General features: G+C 40.6%; 1 protein-coding gene across 2 annotated transcripts in view; it reads left to right on the top strand.

Annotated features, from left to right (window-relative positions):
- The first annotated feature begins 4,407 nt into the window (after positions 1 to 4,407).
- Positions 4,408 to 19,568, top strand: part of LOC120744324 (ras-specific guanine nucleotide-releasing factor RalGPS1-like) — an 89,648-nt gene continuing 74,487 nt past the window's right edge. The window contains exons 1-3 of one of the 2 annotated variants that reach the window (XM_040048630.1): positions 4,408 to 4,456; positions 4,556 to 4,755; positions 14,103 to 14,242. In XM_040048630.1, coding sequence (XP_039904564.1) covers positions 14,186 to 14,242 — 57 coding nt within the window. In that variant the 5' untranslated portion in view covers positions 4,408 to 4,456; positions 4,556 to 4,755; positions 14,103 to 14,185. The other variant, XM_040048629.1, reaches the window with a different exon arrangement.

Raw genomic sequence — 19,568 nt, 5'->3', positions numbered from 1 at the left:
AGAAACTGAAAGATTCACTTAACACACATCTATGAAGCTAATGTTCAGTTACTTGAAGACATCCCAATCTCCATTTGTATATAACTAACTAGAATATAACTAACAGGTCATATACACAAAGTGGTAAATGGTAAATGGCCTGTAGCTCAGGTGGCAGCGCAGGTCAGCCACTAATCAGAAGGTCGGTGGTTCGATCCCAGGCTGCATCCTGGCTGCATGCCAAATATCCTTGGGCAAGATACTAACCCCATGTTTGCCTACTGGTGGTGGTCAGAGGGCCCGGTGGTGCCTGTGTCCGGCAGCCTCGCCTCTGTCAGTGCGCCCCAGGGCAGCTGTGGCTACAATGTAGCTTGCTATCGCCAGTGTGTGAATGGGTGAATGACTGAATGTAGTGTAAAGCTCTTTGGGGTCCTATGGACTAGTAAAGCGCTATACAAATGCAGGCCAGGCCATTTGTATAGCGCTTTACTAGTCCCTAAGGACCCCAAAGCGCTTTACACATTCAGTCATCCACTCATTCATGCACACATTCACACACTGGTGATGGCAAGCTACATGTAGCCACAGCCACCCTGGGGCGCAATGACAGAGGTGACACCCAGTGGCTTAATACTGGCCTCCTGAGGCACAGGGGTGGCTGTACCTCAGCATGTACAGCAGGTCCTCTACTAATTGAAAGTTTGGTGGTTTGATCCCTGGCTGCTCCAGTCTGCATGCCAAATTTTCTTGGACAAGATACTAACCCCAACTTGCATCCATTGGAGTGTGAATGTTAGACAGAAAATCAGTGCTTGTGTGAATGAAGCGTATTGTATTAAATCTTTTGAATTGTCATGTTAAATAGAAGAAGTGCTATATAAGGACCAGTGCATCTACTATGTAGTTTACATTTATCATTTTTAGAAGGACAGCACATACCACATACACCACAATGGACAAAAACAAAAACAAACAAATGGACAACTGTACCCTCATACACACAATAATAACATGGACTGAACCACTACTCACAACCACTAGCACTTTACATAGCCTCTGTAGAAATTATCCACATATTTCACTTATCTTAACTGCACTACTGTATATGCTGTATAGACAATCATTCTGTACAATACGATAATTATAATTCTACAACTGTTTACAACTGTTTATACTGCAGTGGTTTGTATCATATCTATCTAATAGACTCCAATTTGTGCATGTAAATGGAGAGTCCTCTTCACACACTGAGGTTAATTATGGAGTTCCACAGGGTTCAGTGCTAGGACCAATTCTGTTTACATTATACATGCTTCCCTTAGGCAGCATCATTAGAAGACATAGCATACATTTTCACTGCTATGCAGATGACACCCAGCTCTATCTGTCCATGAAGCCAGGTAACACACACCAATTAGTTAAACTGCAGGAATGTCTTAAAGACATAAAGACCTGGATGGCCGCTAACTTTTTGCTTCTTAATTCAGATCAAACTGAGGTTATTGTACTCGGCCCTGAAAATCTTAGAAATATGGTATCTAACCAGATTCTTACTCTGGATGGCATTACCTTGGCCTCCAGTAACGCTGTGAGGAACCTTGGAGTCATTTTTGACCAGGACATGTCCTTCAATGCACATATTAAACAAATATGTAAGACTGCGTTCTTCCATTTGCACAACATCTCTAAAATTAGAAATATCCTGTCTCAGAGTGACGCTGAAAAACTAGTTCACGCATTTATTACTTCCAGGCTGGACTACTGTAATTCATTATTATCAGGATGTCCAAAAAACTCACTGAAAAGCCTTCAGCTAATCCAAAATGCTGCAGCAAGAGTGCTGACAGGGACTAGAAAGAGGGAGCATATTTCTCCTGTTTTGGCTTCCCTTCATTGGCTTCCTGTTAAATCCAGAATTGAATTCAAAATCCTGCTCCTCACATACAAGGTCTTAAATAATCAGGCCCCATCATATCTTAATGACCTTGTAGTACCATATCACCCTATTAGAGCACTTCGCTCTCGCTCTGCAGGCCTACTTGTTGTTCCTAGAGTATTTAAAAGTAGAATGGGAGGCAGAGCCTTCAGTTTTCAGGCCCCTCTTCTGTGGAACCAGCTTCCAGTTTGGATTCGGGAGACAGACACTATCTCTACTTTTAAGATTAGGCTTAAAACTTTCCTTTTTGCTAAAGCATATAGTTAGGGCTGGACCAGGTGACCCTGAATCCTCCCTTAGTTATGCTGCAATAGACGTAGGCTGCCGGGGGATTCCCATGATGCATTGAGTTTTTCCTTTCCAGTCACCTTTCTCACTCACTATGTATTAATAGACCTCTCTGCATTGAATCATATCTGTTATTAACCTCTGTCTCTCTTCCACAGCATGTCTTTATCCTGTCTTCCTTCTCTCACCCCAACCGGTCGCAGCAGATGGCCGCCCCTCCCTGAGCCTGGTTCTGCCGGAGGTATCTTCCTGTTAAAAGGGAGTTTTTCCTTCCCACTGTCGCCAAAGTGCTTGCTCATAGGGGGTCATATGATTGTTGGGTTTTTCTCTGTATCTATGAAGCGCCTTGAGGCGACTTTTGTTGTGATTTGGCGCTATATAAATAAAATTGAATTCAATTGAATTTATAAATTGCACAGTTCAGATTTCTGTATAGTTTCATATTTCATATTTCTGTATAGTTTTCATATTTATATCATGTTCATAGCCTGCACATAGCTTGTACACCCACTACAGCATGTACATACTTATAGTTATAGCATATTCATAACATACCTTCATACCGTGTACATTGTAACATACCCATAATAGACCCATATTTTGTACCCTTATACCTATAACAGACCCATTTGTGTAATATATCTACAAATCTATATTATTGCTAATATAGATTTTGTAATATATCTATATTATGGCTAAAGCACTTCTGGATGGATGCAAACTGCATTTTGTTGCCTTGTACCTGTGACATGTGCAATGACAATAAAGTTGAATTCTATTCTATTCTATTCTATTCTATAGGCTTAAAAGAGCCTAGCTGCTCTCATTCTGCTTTATCAAACTTTCTTTGGGTTACACAACCAGAGAGATAATAGAGAAGATAATTAGACATTAGAGTGTCTTCTCTTCCTCGCTGGCTCCATGACTCTCAGTATGGTGCAGACTGGTTCGCTATGCCTTGCACAAAATCACCACCAAAAACACTACAAATTACTCCCATGATTGACTTTCTTATAAACCCCTGAATCGGGTACTGAAGCAGTAATGCACCAAATGAAGCTTTGGATGTCTCTGACCATGTGACTCTGGTCAGGTGAACCAACCCTGGACACAGTACTTCTGAAGCGCTGTGTTTTATTTATTTATTTATTTTATTTTTGGACACATGCACTTGAGCTTCAGACCATTAATATCCCGGGATAAGAATCTAATACTAACCTGCTTCACTCACCTGGTTTCTCGACACTGGCTTTCTCTACATTGTGGCTTGTGCCTGTCCTTACCTGTATTGTTCTCAGCCACCCTGCCTACCCCCCTGGACTCACCTCGTGGACCCTGGAAAAAATTAAACTGGACAGATTGACTCCAAACATCTCCACCTTGTAGCACACTTTTCTGGCAGCCTCCCACCTTGATCCATTCTTCCCTGTTTTGTTGTCCCCATCAGTGATGAGGCCAACTATTGCAGAGTCGTCAGAGAACTTCTGCAGGAAGCACTGGGTGGAGTTGTGGGAGAAGTCTGCAGTGTAGATGGTGAAGTGGAACGGTGCCAGAACCGTTCCCTGTTGGGCCCCCGTACTGCAGACAACCCTGTCCGACACACACCCCTTAGTTCTCACATACTGTGGTCGGTCGTAACATATGGAACTCATTTTTATGTTATTATGCTTCTGATCTTCCATCCATCCAGGACCAATACAAATCCAGGGTTAACAAAAACGTCTCTGAACACACATCCACACAGACATAAACTTCAGGCAGTCGCTAAAGAATTCTTTTTACAGAAAAACAGCCGCTACAAGACAGGACTTATACTTTGCATAGCTTCTTAAAAATTTCTGCAACTTGTTTTTTCTTACTTTCTGTTCACAGATATTATTTATAAATTATATTTAAAAACCTATCTCTTTTTTTGGAGGGATGCAGTGAGCAAAGTGAGCTAAATTCCTTATTTTGCCAATTAAAGATGATTCTGATTCTGATTTAAAAGTCCTACAATAAAAATCAATTGAAAATTAATTGATTAGATGTTGTGACGTAGCCGAGCCCAGCAGCACGGCATAAAAGGATACGAGCTTATATACTGCTGTTGAAGGCAACATAGATGCACCTGCGTCTTAAGGACGCTGTCTTTGATCCGTTCCCTGATTGGTCCGTTGCTCTTAGAGGCGGGAGCTGTCTGTGAAGCCAAGCACACTATTAGGCAATACACCTGGCTATCAAGATGAATGCGCCTACCTGTCACTTCCTGCTGTCGGTATTTATTCATTTTCACTTTTTTTTTAAATTCTGGGGATAATTTGGCACGTCACTGCCATATTTGAATGATTTCGTCTAATGTATCCCTTGCAGCTTGTGGATCGCGCGGACCACACGTTGCGACCTTGGCTTCATGTTCGGCTTAAAGGAGGAGTAACCCTCCTGGACACCGCTTGGAAAACACCGTTTGGATTTTAATGAGCTGCAGCTTCGGGGGTTGTTTTAATGTGGGCTCATATTGTCGTCTTTGTTTTTACAGCAGCAGGAGGAGGGAGGGACTGTGCCATGGAAAGGTAGGCACAACAGATGTGTTTGTATGCTTTTCTCTTATCGTTGGGAAGAGGTTGATACAGACTTGGCAGCAGGCCTGGCAGTGCGCGCTTAATAAATAGGCTACTAGAACGGCGTACGACGTCGCTGTCACAAGACGCCGCCTGCGGACACCCGCAAACATGCTTGCGATGCGCATGTTTTCTGTACAGGCGCGTGGATGTGTGTCTTTTTGAGGCTTTTTACATGTATTTCAGCTGCCAAAAGATGTCTGTGTGGTAAAGTGCTCGCTTCAGTGTTGAACTGGCCTAAAGCACAAAATGCCTCCCCCCCTCTAAGAAACTAACTCGTCACTACCCCCACCCCTGCCTCTGCAGGGTCATATGTAGGGACGTGGCAGCATATACAATAGAGACAACATTGTCGACACACACACACACACACAGGCTAACTGCGCTATTATTACAGTAGTATAGTGCAATACAAAAAATCTGATACTTGCTTTGATATTAAATGACGTTCCTTCTTTACTCTGACTTTCTGTTGGAGTCCAGCTGAGGTGAGTGAGGTGACCAATTGAATGCCATTTTGGTTTAATTAGTGGAAACAAACACTTCTATTGCAGTGACCTTAAACTGTCCCATAATACTGACATGCTCACACCCTGTGCATGTTTTGAGACTGCATAGTAGTAATGAGGTCCACTGTATGCTGTTTAAGTCTTATTTTGGCACATTCTCAAAAAAAACTGTTTTCAGACTATTTAGTGAAATAATCTGCTGTCTTCCCACAGTATAAACACATGAATTCTATCTATATAAATAAATACTTGAATAACATTATCAGTGTAATAATCTATTCATTATGGCACTTGTTAGTGGGTGGGGTATATTAGGAAACAAGTGAATGTTTTGCCGTCAACATTGATGTATCAGAAGCAGGAAAAATGGGCAACCATAAGGTTTTGAAGGAGTTTGCCAAGGGCTAAATTATGATGGCTAGAGGAATGGGTTAGAGCATCTCTAAAACTGCAGCTCACTGTGTGTGTTTCCAGTCTGCAGTAGTCTGTATCTGTGGTTATCAAAAGTGGTACAAGAAAGGAACAGTGGTGATCCAAGAACACAGTCATGGAGATCAAACTGCTGAAAAGGTTTATACTGGTTCTGACAGAAAAATGTGAGAATACATGGTGTATTGCAGTTTATTGTGTCTGGGGTTGCATAGGCACAGACCCATGCTGACCCCTGTCCACTACCTAAAGTGGTAACAACGGGCATCAGACCTCAACCATGGAGCAGTGCAAGAAGGGGGCCTGGTCTGATCTATTTCAATTCAATTGAATTTAATTTTATTTATATAGCGCCAAATCACAACAAAAGTCGCCTCAAGGCGCTTCATAGATACAGAGAAAAACCCAACAATCATATGACCCCCTATGAGCAAGCACTTTGGCGACAGTGGGAAGGAAAAACTCCCTTTTAACAGGAAGAAACCTCCGGCAGAACCAGGCTCAGGGAGGGGCGGCCATCTGCTGCGACCGGTTGGGGTGAGAGAAGGAAGACAGGATAAGAAGGAAGACAGGATAAGAAGGAAGACAGAATATCTGATCTGACCTTGAAAGATATTATAGTGGGTTATTTCACAGTGTTTATCAGAGTAGAGGAACAAACTGTCTCTGCAGCGGCTAGGTTTGGTAAACAGCACTGTAGGTAGGGGGTTCTCAGAGTCCACCATCATTTCTACTGTCTTGAGCGGGTTCAGCCCCAGATGGTTCTGACGGCACCAGTGGACCAGCTGACCCACCTCCCATCTATACGCTGATTCGTCATTGTTCTGAATTAGACCAATGATGATGGCGTTATCTGTGAACTTCAGGAGTTTAACAGATGGTTCTCTTGAGCTCTTTGCCAGAGGTTTCCTTAGCGTCATGCATTCTATTCATTTTACACAGCATGTCTCTGGTCCCACACACACCAAAGGACACACACTGAACCTTGTTTTTACTTAAGGTTTAAACATTGAGTTTATTTGTACTGATGACATTTTTATTTCGGACCATTGTTGTATTCTTTTTAACCTGTCTTTTCATCTGTCCCTCTCTCCTGTTCAACATGTGGTTAGCTCTCGCATCTTAAATTCCTCTACTGCTGTTAAATTTTCCGTTGCTTTTAATTTAGTTTTATCTCCTTATAATGATGTTCATCTTTTAACAAATCTTTTTAATAATCATTCTCTTTCTATTTTAGACAATGTTTGTCCTGTCAAAACTAGACTAGCTCCAGTTTCAAAGTCGTCCCCCTGGATAAATGACAGCATTCGCTTCTTAAAGTGTTGCCGCCGTAAGGTTGAGCGTTTATGGAGGAAAACTCATTTGCATGTCCATCTCCTTCATTTAAGGGACCTTTTAGTCTCTTTTAACACTTCAGTTCGAGATGCGAACTAAGTTCAGACTTTGTGTCTAAGAGCAGAGGTAACCCCAAGGTACTATTAGACACTATTAGTTAGAGCTGGGCGATATAAGATTTTTTCATATCACGATATGTTTTTTTTCATTTCAGGCGATAACGATATCTATCATGATATAAGCCAAATAACTATATTTGTAAGATTTAAATGTGCCGTTGCTCACAAGTAAAATGTGAAATAATCAGCAGCTTGTTTTTATTTAAATATTTATTTCCCATAATAAGTTCAACAGGGTAGATGTACTTAAGGAACATGAGACTTTTTCAGATAAATAAAGGCAAATATTGCAAACTACACAAAAGGCAGCCGCTAAAGCGTTTAAGTTTCAAAATAGAACAAACGAAACAGACTACTAAATTGTCAATTCCACTTAGAAACAAAATATTAATTCTAAAAATAAATCTTAGTTTGTTTTACAGAAGAACAGACAAAACTGACTAACTTTTGGCAATATCAAATAAACTGAAAACTAAAAGAAAATTCTCAATCTCTCCTTGTTGTATAGCTTAGCTTTTCAAACAGTTTTAACAGTTACTTTAGTCTGACAAAAGCCGAATGACGAATTAGCGCTTCCAGTCAGAGACTGAGGCTACGTCCACACGTACACGGGTATTTTTGAAAACGGAGATTTTCCGTTTTCGTTTTAAAAAAATAATCCCGTCCACACATAAAGGGAGAAATGAAGGAAAACGCTGCTATGAACATGCCAAAGCAGCAGGTGGAGCTAGATTCCTAACCGTGCAGAAATGTTGGCCAATCAGAAGTCTAGAAGCCTCGGTGGGAAAAAGTAAACAAAGCTGGGGCATAGAAGCAGAACCGAGTTGTATGTGTGGAGGGACAGTAACTGTGTGTGTATGTAAGCATTTAAACACTGCAGAGAGTAGAATTAACAGTAACAGTATTGTAGAAATTCATTTCACCGAAACAATAACGTGGCGCACAGTGTGACGTCAAAAAATGCGCACACCTTTGACGCTGCGTTTTCTCCGTTTTTCTAGTCCACACGTAAATGCAAAAACTGAGTTTTGAAAAATATCCACCCTGGCCGGAGTTTTTTAAAAATCTTCGTTTTCAGTGACCAAAACGCTGTTTACGTGTGGACGAAAGGTGCAAACGCATAGAAAAATCTGCGTTTTCAAAAATACCCGGGTACGTGTGGACGTAGCCTGAGCATGCACCAGTTTATTGTATTTCCAGACTTGCTTTCGGCACAATTTACAGTGCACGCTACTCTGTTTTTTGTCAGACTTGAAATAGCCGAAATACCTTCACACTACGGAACTTCTATGGCTCTTCCGTTCGACAATCTCTCCGGCATTGGAACCATCATGTTTTCTCTTCGGTAACCTTCGGTCACGCTCGGTTGATTTTTCTAGTCGGCACACTCATTTCCTCCATTACCCGGGCGGTACGGTGGCTGGCTGCTTCCCAAACAAATACACATGTGCGGCTTGGCTCTGCGCTACTTAATTTGGATTGGCTGTTTTTTTTTTTGTTTTTTTTTTGTTTTTTTAAGAGGACAAGAGCGGCGAGGTCTATCGCGATAGTTTAATTTTTCTATCGAGAAAAAGTTATATCGCGATACATATCGTTATCGTTCTATCGCCCAGCTCTACTATTAGTGATATTGTTGCTCCTGCTCCATCTGCTGTCCCAATTTCATTAAATGAAGATTTTGAAAAATTTCTTTCTTTCTTCGTTGAAAAAGTCAGTAATGTGAGGAATCTCTCCTTCTGTGTCTCTGTTGTCAGCTCCAACTCAAGCTAGGCCTGTAATTTTAGAAAGATTTTTACCTGTGTCCTTACCAGAGCTGGTCAAGTTAGTTAATTCGATGAGAGCATCCTCCTGCTCTCTTGATATTTTACCTGGATCTTTGTTTAAAAATGTCTTTCAGTCTATCGGTCACTGTGTGCTTAGAATTATCAATACCTCACTGATTTCTGGTCAGGTCCCTGTTTATTGTAAGAATGCTGTTATTCACCGACTGTTAAAAAAAAACCCTAAGCTTGACGCTTCTATTCTCTGTAGCTACAGACCAAATTCAAAATTATCGTTCATTGCTAAGATTTTAGAAAAGGTTGTGGATAAGCACCTTATTGCTGTTTTAGATGAATACAGCATTCTGGATAAATTCCAATCTGGCTTTCGTAGAGCTCACTCTACTGAAACTGCACTTAGAGTCTCCAACGACATTTTGATGAGATGTGATGCAGGAGAATGCTCCGTTTTGTTGATGTTGGACCTGACCTCCGCCTTTGATACTGTGGAACATCATATTCTTCTAGATAGGCTGAGACACTGGGTGGGTATATCAGGGGCTGCTTTGGATTGGTTTGAATCTTATTTGCATGAACGATCCTTTTCTGTGGCTACCTCTAAGTACAGTTCATCTTCTATTTTTCTTGCCTATGGTGTGCCTCAAGGTTCTGTTTTGGGGCTTTTATTGTTTTTGTTGTATTTACTTCCTCTTCAGCACATATTGAGCACTTTTAAGGACATTTCGTATCACTGCTATGCAGATGATATTCAGTTATATATCTCCTTTGAGCCCCAAGATGTTTCCAAGCTACAGATTTTTCATAGGTGCATAGACTCCATTAGAGGTTGGATGGCTGGAAACTTTCTTCAACTAAATGAGGAGAAGACTGAAGTCCTTGTTTGTGCTCCCTTTTTTTTTTTTTTTTTTCTTGCCTGTCCCGTTTGGCTCTTTTGCCATCAGAATTATTGTCTAAAGGCGAAGAAAGATGCCCAACGGATTTACTTTACCAAATGGACCATCCCAGCCTTGCCATAATGGTCTATTTGATTCACCTTTTATTGTTTATTTTATTTTATTTTCACTTGCTAAATACGGGACAGACATTACTGGGAATAGAAAGGGGAGAAAGAAAGAGGGAAAGAAAAACAGCGGACAAGAGGGACGGGGATAAAGGGCAAAAAAAACAAAAACCAACAACATAAGCAGACAAAAAATGCCAATCAATCACCTGGATCACCTGTTGAGAAAGGAAAAAAGAGAAAACAAGCAGAAGAAAAAGAGAGCAATATAATAAACAACATCACTATGATCTATGGGAATATAACAGTAAATGCTAAATATTAAACATTATTGTGCAGCACGTAAGATCGACAGCGCACAGTGTGCTTTGAGGTAGGAGCCAAAAAGGGTGTAGTTTGTGTGTGTGAGCACCTGTGTGTTCACCTGTCAGCATGAGCGCGCTTGTATTTAAAACGTTTCTTCATGTAATGATCTGCTAGAGGGTGTGGGGAGCCACAGCCCCGTCCTCCAGGGCATGAAGCAGGTATGGAGGAGATCAAAACTCCAGACATCCAGAGGCCCTCAGAACACAAGAGACCAAGGAAGACCAACAGAGGGGCAGCTGCGCCACTATCCCAGAAAGAGCTGAAGAGAGCCCCAGATGAGGGGTCACTCCACAGCCGTGGAGCAGAAGCCAGGGGGGGTTGCAGTGACATGCCAATGAGCTCCGCCGGCAGCCAGCTGTGCCAGAGTGACCGAGCCCCAGGCCGAGAGGCTGAGAGTACCCCACCCCTGAAGTGGCCCGAGCGAGCCCCAGGCTCCAGGCCCCGATAAGCAGCCACCAAGGAGTGAGCTGGTGTGTACCTGGACGCCTATCCCCGGACACAAAGAACCACCAACGCACCGATGTCTGAGGGCGTCTGCCACTGGCAGGGGGAGTGGTGGGGAGAGATCGGCCTCCATACCTTAGAGGGCCTGAGATGTCCCCAGAGAGGTGGCGTCTGATACCCAACCTGACATATGGACACAGACATACAGGGATTTGATGTTTTTTTTCTAATTCCTGAATGTTTTTGTTTTCTTCTTTCTTTTTATGTGATGAGAAAGAAATTATTTTACCTCTCATCACAGCTTTCCCTGCTTCCCATAGAACAGATGCTGGAGTTCCGGGAGCATCATTATAGTCTAAATATTCTTTTTTTAAATATTTAATAAAGTCTTCATCTTTAAGCAGTGATGTATTAAATCTCCAGTTTTTACTTGGCGTAGTATTATTCTTGTGCATTAGTGTTGAAGATACAGGAGCATGATCGCTGGCAGTTATAGGGTGAATCTCAGTATCTGAAATGTCACTCAGCAGTGAGCTGCTGACTAAAAAATAATCCAGATGAGAGTAGGAGTGATGGACATGTGAGAAAAAAGTATATTCCTTACTGTTGGGGTGAAGGGAGCGCCATGCATCGAAAAGACCAAAGTTGCTCATATACAGTTTGATTATATTTGTGGACTGCCAATTATGCAGAGTTCCTGCTGTATTGAGCCTACCCATTTCTCCATTTAGTCCAAGGTTGAGGTTCCCTCCAAGAACAAGTGTGCCATCTAAGTGTTCAGAGAGTGCACTGAAAAAACCGTGAAAGAATGAGGGATCATCAACATTTGGCCCATATATACGTACAATACATAGCTTTTATTTTTTATTAAGTATAGATAATTTAATGATTAAGAATCTGCCCTTGTTTGTGCTCCTAAAAAAATTGTACCTAGTATTATGGAAAACTTGGGTCCACTTGCTACATTTGCCAAACCTTCTATCAGGAACCTTGATGTTACTATTGACTCAGCTCTGACTTTGGACGCTCATGTTAAATCTCTGGTCTGCTCCTGTTTTTATCACTTGAGAAACATTGTTAAGCTGAGTCCCATTGTATCGCGCTCCGAATTAGAAATTGTCATTCGTGCATTTGTTTCATCTCGTCTGGGTTATTGTAATTCTTTGTTTACTTGTTTATATAAAGCCTCTTTGAAGCATCTGCAAGTTGTTCAGAATGCTGCTGCAAAGCTTCTGACCAAGTCTTCCAAGTACTCCCATGTCACACCCCTCCCGATTCAGCTGCACTGGCTCCCTATTAAATTCAGAATCCACTTTAAGGTTTTGACCTGGACTTTCAGGGCTCTGCATGGACAAGCACCAACATATATCAGTGAAATTTAACATCCATACATTCCCAGCAAGTCCCTGAGGTCATGTGATCAGGGTTTGCTGGTTGTCCAGCACACAAGGCTGAAAACAAAAGGCGACATAGCTTTTTTTTTTTTTAACTGTGGCCCTCAGACTGTGGAACTCTCTCCCTTTGAGCATGAGATCTGTGGACTCAGTGGTTGCTTTTAAAAAACAAAAAAACAAAAAAACAAAACCAGCTAAAAACTCATCTTTTTAAACTTTCTTTAGGTTGATTTTGATTTTTATGTTTTGGCTTCTGTGAAGCACTTTGTGATTTTTATCTTGAAAGGTGCTATATAAATAACATTTTACTTTACTATTTGCCCATTACGCAAACTACGGGAGATCCAGACTTGGGTCTGTGATGTCCTTCAGGTAGCTCAGCACCATACGGGGCAGAGAATATTGTGTAAAGTAAAGTGTGCGTGTTAGTCCCCATAGGGAAATAGTTCCTCTGCATTTAACCCATTCACCCAGTGAAGCAGTGGGCAGCCACCAATGCAGCGCCCGGGGAGCAGTGTGTAGGGACGGTACCTTGCTCAGGGGTACCTCAAGGTAACCGTTCAGTGGAGTCGAACCCCCGACCTTCCGATCATGGGGCCACCACTCTACCTACTGAGCTATCCCTGCCCCTGTAAATTTTATTTATATTTCCTCTAATGTAGAAGGGAAAGAAAAGGAATATGCAAACATGGCGAAATCATTTAAAATGTGATTACGTGGACCTTCATTAATCCAGCAAAAATCTATGGCAAAAATTTCAGATGCTGGCCAAGGAGAAACAGAATGACAGAACATTGTCAGAATAATATTCTCCAAACGTAACATCCCAGTGCACTTCAGACTCATCAACACCCTTTGACAAAAACTGGCTCATCACAAGGGCAAAACACCTGAGCTAAACAGTGTAGTTTTTAGGACAGACTCATACCATAAGCGGTGAAATGTCTTCATGAACTAAAAAGAAGTTTGGTTTTAGGACCATCATAAAGTATTGTATCAGAAATAGGGAAAGGTTCCCTTTCATACAACTTGTACGTCTAAATGTCCAAATGTTTCAGTCTAGCCTTGATTTAAACTTTGATTACCATGCAGCTACAGAGATAGATTAGCCCTCTTCACAGAGCGGTGTTACCTGAGTAGGATGCATCAGTCAGCAGAGTAGAAGAATGGGTTGTCCATTTATTGTATATGTGTGTGTGTGGTTCTTAGAATTCTTGCGGGGCAAATATTTTATTTTCTAAAAAGAACACAAATGACTTCTGAGCTGTTGCTATGGTGTAGAGGTAAAGAAATGTTGTTAAACACCAAACAAATGCATAGTAATAAGCCATGGTGTGGGGGAAAACTTTTGAAAGAACACCAGATCTCAATGGGGAAGAAATTATGCTCGATATCTATACTCCTATGGATTGGGTCATATGTAAGGAATGAAAGGATGCCACATTGTTTGATCGACCTACAGAGGGGTGAATTCAAAGACGCCATGAGAGTTAAAGTTCAAAAGTCAAAGCGTTTGTGGTCAGTCTGAGGATTTCATGCTCCTAATGGCAGCCAGGGTGCTTTTGTCTAATATGTAGTGGTCTGTGTCCCTCCATGGTTATGCCTTCCCAGACCATCACTTATCCACTGGCAAAGCGGTCATGCTGACACAGGGTCTTATTGGTTTTATGGTCAAGCAGAGAGTGTGTTCACTTTTCGCTCTACTCAAGGGCCTGCCCGTTGGCCTGCAGTGAACTCTATTGTCAGATTGAGGCAGTGTACAAAGTATGTGCCACCACTGGTCTGTGAGCCACTGTTGCTTGTGTCTTGTGTGGGTAGTAGAGCAGGCCAGTGGTGGACCTGGCCAACCTGGTATACAGGCATTTGAATACTGTTAAGATGGAAACAAAAACTCAAAGTTGCTTTATGTCTTCTGTTTGCAGGCATGGATGACAGGTTATGTGTGCCCCCCAGCTAAAGGCCTCAGTTGCCCTTACCTGTGCATCCATTCAATCCCTCTGTGAGCATGTATCGCAGGAACGGGCTGTCGGATGGTACTAGCATCAATTCAGTCACCTCAGAGGTAAGGACATGGTTCTACAGAGATTATTGTTTGTTTGTTTATTTTTGTTTTGTTTTTTAATAATCCCCAAGTACTGTTAAAGAGAGCAACATTTTTTTTTTAAACAAATCCAAACATGCTAGTTTTATAATGGATGCTTCCATTATTTTGCTTTGCACACAGAAACAAAATTATTTAAAAATAACCCCAAAGGCTACAAGGGTCAAAATTATTAGTGTCCCATGATGCTAATAGCCAGTTGTGTATCCTTTTTGCTAGATAACAGCCTGCAGTCTCCTAAAAGAAAATCCCAGCCCATTCTTCTTTGAGGAATCTCTTAAGCTCCTCTAGATTTGATGGTCTTCTGGCATGGACCTTGGCTTCTAATTCACCCAACAGATTTTTAATAGGATTTATGTCAGGACTTTGTCCAGGGCTAAATCAGAATTATCTATATTTGTGCACACAAACAAGGGATTTGACTCTGTCCTCTCTGCATGCAACACAAGGCTTTGTGATACCTTCTCAAGTAACAGTTCAAACCCTTGCAAAACTGTGTGTGTATATATATATATATATATATATATATATATATATATATATATATATATATTAGGGGTGCAACCATACACAAAATTCACGGTTCGGTTCGATACTTTGGTGTCACGGTTCGATATTTTTTCGATACAAAAAAATGTTCATGCATTTTTAATTTGTCATTTATTAAAATTATAAATATATATTTTAACTCAAAAGTACAGTTTTTAAATTTAACCCTAACCCTTGTGCGTGTTTTTTATTTTGACAGCGAGTGCGCACCTGCGGACCACTTATGTGCAGCCCTGGTTATTTAGCTCATCATATTGCAGCCACAGAAATTCTTTTGTCCATGAAACCATAAAGCTGTACTTTCTTTTTGCCTTATAGTCTGATTTGTCATAACTTCTCCGTTTTGTGGTAAGCTTTTCTTTGGCTGTCACTTCTTCACCCTGACCTGTCTTATTTGGCTCAGCAGAACTGAAATGCTTTTACACGCTCACTCACATAAGCTCAGCGATTCTCTGCGCGATCAACCTCTCACATGTTTAAGCTTGCTGCGGGAGATTTCACTTGTCATGTTTGCATAGTAAGCTAACGATTAATAAGACGATGTCAGAGGAATTGGTGCACAAATTATCATCACTCACAGATCAGTGCTGTCGCTCTCTATACACAGTTCGCACGATTGCAAAGTGAAAGCAAAAAAACAAGCGCAAATTCAAACGCGACTTCAATATGTCACATATTGACAGTGGCTCACCGATGCCAATGACATAATTACCCAGCTACATTTCTGAAAGAATGCAAAAGCATTGACATATATTTTTCCTACAATAGCCCGACGGGCAGGGAAGAGATAGATTTTGGTAGCCCGACTGAAAAAATCGCTAGCTCCGGGACGTCGGGCTAGCGATATTGCAAGCCCTGTATCTGATTGAGGAATCACTCATCTTTGGAAAAGAGAGTTTATTACAGAGAAATGGCTCTTTCCAAAATAAAAGCTATACTATCCGCTTCTTCTGGGCTATATTCTCAGCAGCATAAGGAGAATCATGTGCTAACAGCTGTCTAAATGACTCGGCTAAAGTTAGTAGCATGCTTGCTTTTTTTGTCTGCTTCCACTTGTCTTTGCACTAGGATGATGTCGGCGTAAATGTGCAGTCATATTCGTTGTGTTCCCACTAGTGCTTTCAGGTTAATCTCGTTGAAATGACCTTAACGCCACAACACGGCAAATCTCCGTTAACGAGCTACCGCCGATCGCTCCGTGCATGGGGCTACACGGCCAACACGTTAACGAGCTAACTGCGCTAACACACTAGTTCACACCAATGTAATTGAGCATTGCATGGCACATCCAACATACTGTTTTACTTTAGTCCATGACTCGCTTACCTTCAGGGTCATACGTCACATGAAAACCAAAATAATTCCAAACGCCAGATCTGAATGAGGTTCAATTTGCCTGTTGCAAGTAGAGCTTAACTTCTGTCTCGCTAGCTTGCCCTGCGCTCTTCCTTCTGACTATGCTGTCTGTGTTGAGCGCTCAGTGGATCTGCGCTGGACAGTGCAGCCTAGGCGGAGTAGTCGAACGCAGATTCACTGAGCGCTCAACACAGACAGCATCGTCAGAAGGAAAATTGATAAAATAAATTACAAATGTTGTATTGTTCGATACATATGCGTACCGAACCGAAAGCACTGTATCGAACGGTTCAATATCGATACGAATATCGTTGCACCCCTAATATATATATATATATATATATAATATATATATATATATATATATATATATATATATATATATATATATATATATATATATATATTTTTTTTTTAATACACACACACACACACACACACACACACACACACACACACTATATAAGTTTGTGTATATATAGTATACAAACTTGCAAAAGCTTGTATACTACATATAAATATGGAAGAAATATCTCAGATTTAACTTCATTTTTACAAGCTTTGAGCATCAAGTTAAAGCACCTCATTGCTCAGCAATGGTTTGTGTAATGGCTCAATTTCTTTTAAAAAAAGGTCAGTTTTTCAGAGGGCTTAATAATAATGACACTGGTAATTTTAGTTGGATTCCTGAAATATTTCTACTACAGGTGCAAATAGAAATAATTGGTGCTTTCTAAAGACAAATAGTATGTTTAGAATTGCTATGTTGAAAATCCCTGGTTTTGTGTAGAAAAACTTTCATAGGGGGGTTAATACACGGGATGGGAGAAAACATGATGCCCTAAACATTATCTTATGCGTGCTGTCTCTGAAATATAAAATGTATCCAACATTGTACTTTGTAGTACAAAGCTGGTGGGTTTATTTGTTTGTTTGTGTTTAATGTGAGTATTCAGTTTATATTTTGTATGTATTTTTAATTTGATATTTATATCAAAATGTCATATTATGAAATTGTTGTTATAACAATGCCATACATTTGCTGATGTGTATGAATAACAACAAAATAAGCCCGGGCATGTCTGAGAGTCAGAGGTCGACAGAGGTGCACATCCCCCTGCCAATGACTTTTGAATACCTAAAAATGGATCTACTTAAGAAAACTCCAAAGAAGCAGAATATTTTGCAAAATATAACAAACAAAAAACAAAACAAAACTGTTTCTGCTAAATGTGGAATGTGGGAAAACCAATGACTGTAGAAAACAGTCAGAAAACAGTTTTCTACAGTCATTGGAGAAAAAAAATGTGGAAAACAAATGTTTTTCACTACTTGAGGCTGTTAAGTACAACCAGGCTATGACGGACGAGATGTTAGCAGCTGGTGATGACCAACTTATATTTTAAATAAATTACTGAACTACTTGCCAGTTGTACTCCATATGACAGTAAGAATAAATAGTGGATGGAAGTTACTGATATTGTTACCTGGTAGAAAAACAGGGCATTAAGCAGCTGGTTAAAAAGCTCGACCCAAGAACGTTCCAGGTTGAAAATATTTTTCAGTTTTATTATGTGACATTATTGTGCAGTTCCTGCAAAGTTGCTTGGTTATTGTTAAAGTGTTAAGCAGTTATTTGAGATTTTTATTTAAAAAGTTTTCCAGGGAAAACTGCCTGGAAAACATTTTCGTGCCTGCATTTGGCTTGGTGTGACTGGATATAACGCCGTGTCACTACTATTGCATTATAATGCATTGCACAGCATATTAAAAGGCAGTAGGTATTATTGAATCTCTAATTCAGTTCAGTTCAATTTTCTTTCTTTTTTTTTCCTTTTTTAATTCAAATTCTGTTGTTTTCATTCAAATTCCGTTGTTTTCATTTTAATTCCGTTGTTTACATTTTAATTCTGTTGTTTGTTTTAAACTTCTGTTGTTTTCATTCAACTTCCGTTGCTTTCATTCAAATTCTGGTCTGTTCATTCTTATTCCGTTGTTTTCATTCAAATTCCGTTGTTTTCATTCAAATTCTGGTCTGTTCATTCTTATTCCGTTGTTTTCATTCAAATTGCATTTTTTGTTCTCAAATTCCGTTGTTTTCATTCAAATTCCGTTGTTTTCATTCAAATTCTACTCTTGTTATTCAAATTCTATTGTTTGTTTTAGAATTCTGTGGCTTTAATTCAAGCTCTGTTCTATACATTCTAATTCCGTTGTTTTCATTCAAATTCTTTGGTTTTTGATCAAATTCTGTTCTTCTAATATATAGCGCCAAATCACAACAACAGTTGCCTGGAGGCGCTGTTTATTGTAAGGTAAAGACCCACAACAATACAGAGAAAACCTAAACAATCATATGACCCCCCCATGATATTATATTTGATATTATACAAATATACTGACAGCTGGAAATCTGCAATTCTAATGTGATTACAACCTTTTGAATCAGTGAATACAAGTGCTCAATTGCTCAAACCGCTTACTTGCTTTTGCGACGCTTCTCTCCGGAAACATGTCGCAAAACTATAACTGTAACTAAAGGAGGGTTGGGGGGTGGTAGGAACAGGCATGAAGGCCAGCCAGCCAGTCAGGAAGCAGAAGACCAAGAGGTGTTCTTCCTTGCTGCCCTCTGGTAAGTTTCCTTCAAACCAGAGTCTTCCACAACAGATAGAGAAACACTGCTTTTATGGCTTATTGTCTATTTTCTATTATTTGACCTATTCTTATTGATAGCTTATTGATGGCTTATGTCTCATGTGACTCAGTTACATCAAGCACTGAATTTTGTTACTACACTACACTATACATGGTACACACTTCTACACCTTTATTTCTAGATAGATAGATTTTCCACAGCTTAAACAAATGTATGCATGTTTCCAAGTTCCTTTCTGGATCACTAGAAATCAAACTATCTATTTAGCCATCTTCAACCATCACTGGCTCTGTGGAAGTAGAAAAACACATTATTTTAGACACTAATTAGACACTTTGAGACCAACTTGTGGTCTTGTTGGTTCCATGTCATCTGCACTATACTAACTATAGTTTTTTGTTTCTCAGATTCTCCACCCATCTTGCTCAGCCATCTACTGACCAGTGAGACATTTATCATGCTTTATGACCAAGCACCTACCTGCTTTCCCACTGCTTTCCAAGCCCACTCCCTGTACTCTCAGCTGTTTGAACACTTTATAAATAAAACTGAATTAAGTATTTAACATACATGTGGACTTGGAGAAGGCATTCGACCGTGTCCCTCAGGGGGTCCTGTGGGGGGTACCCCGGGAGTATGGGGTGTCTGGCGTTCCCCCGGACAAGCTGGAGGAGGTGGCTGGGGAGAGGGAGGTCTGGGCTTCTCTGCTTGGGCTGCTGCCCCCGC

This window comes from Simochromis diagramma, unplaced genomic scaffold (assembly GCF_900408965.1).
Source record: "Simochromis diagramma unplaced genomic scaffold, fSimDia1.1 OVJJ01000683.1, whole genome shotgun sequence".
In the NCBI taxonomy this organism is placed as follows: domain Eukaryota; kingdom Metazoa; phylum Chordata; class Actinopteri; order Cichliformes; family Cichlidae; genus Simochromis; species Simochromis diagramma.
The sequence above is the reverse complement of the archived record's forward strand: the minus strand, read 5'-3'. Positions and strand labels throughout refer to the sequence as shown.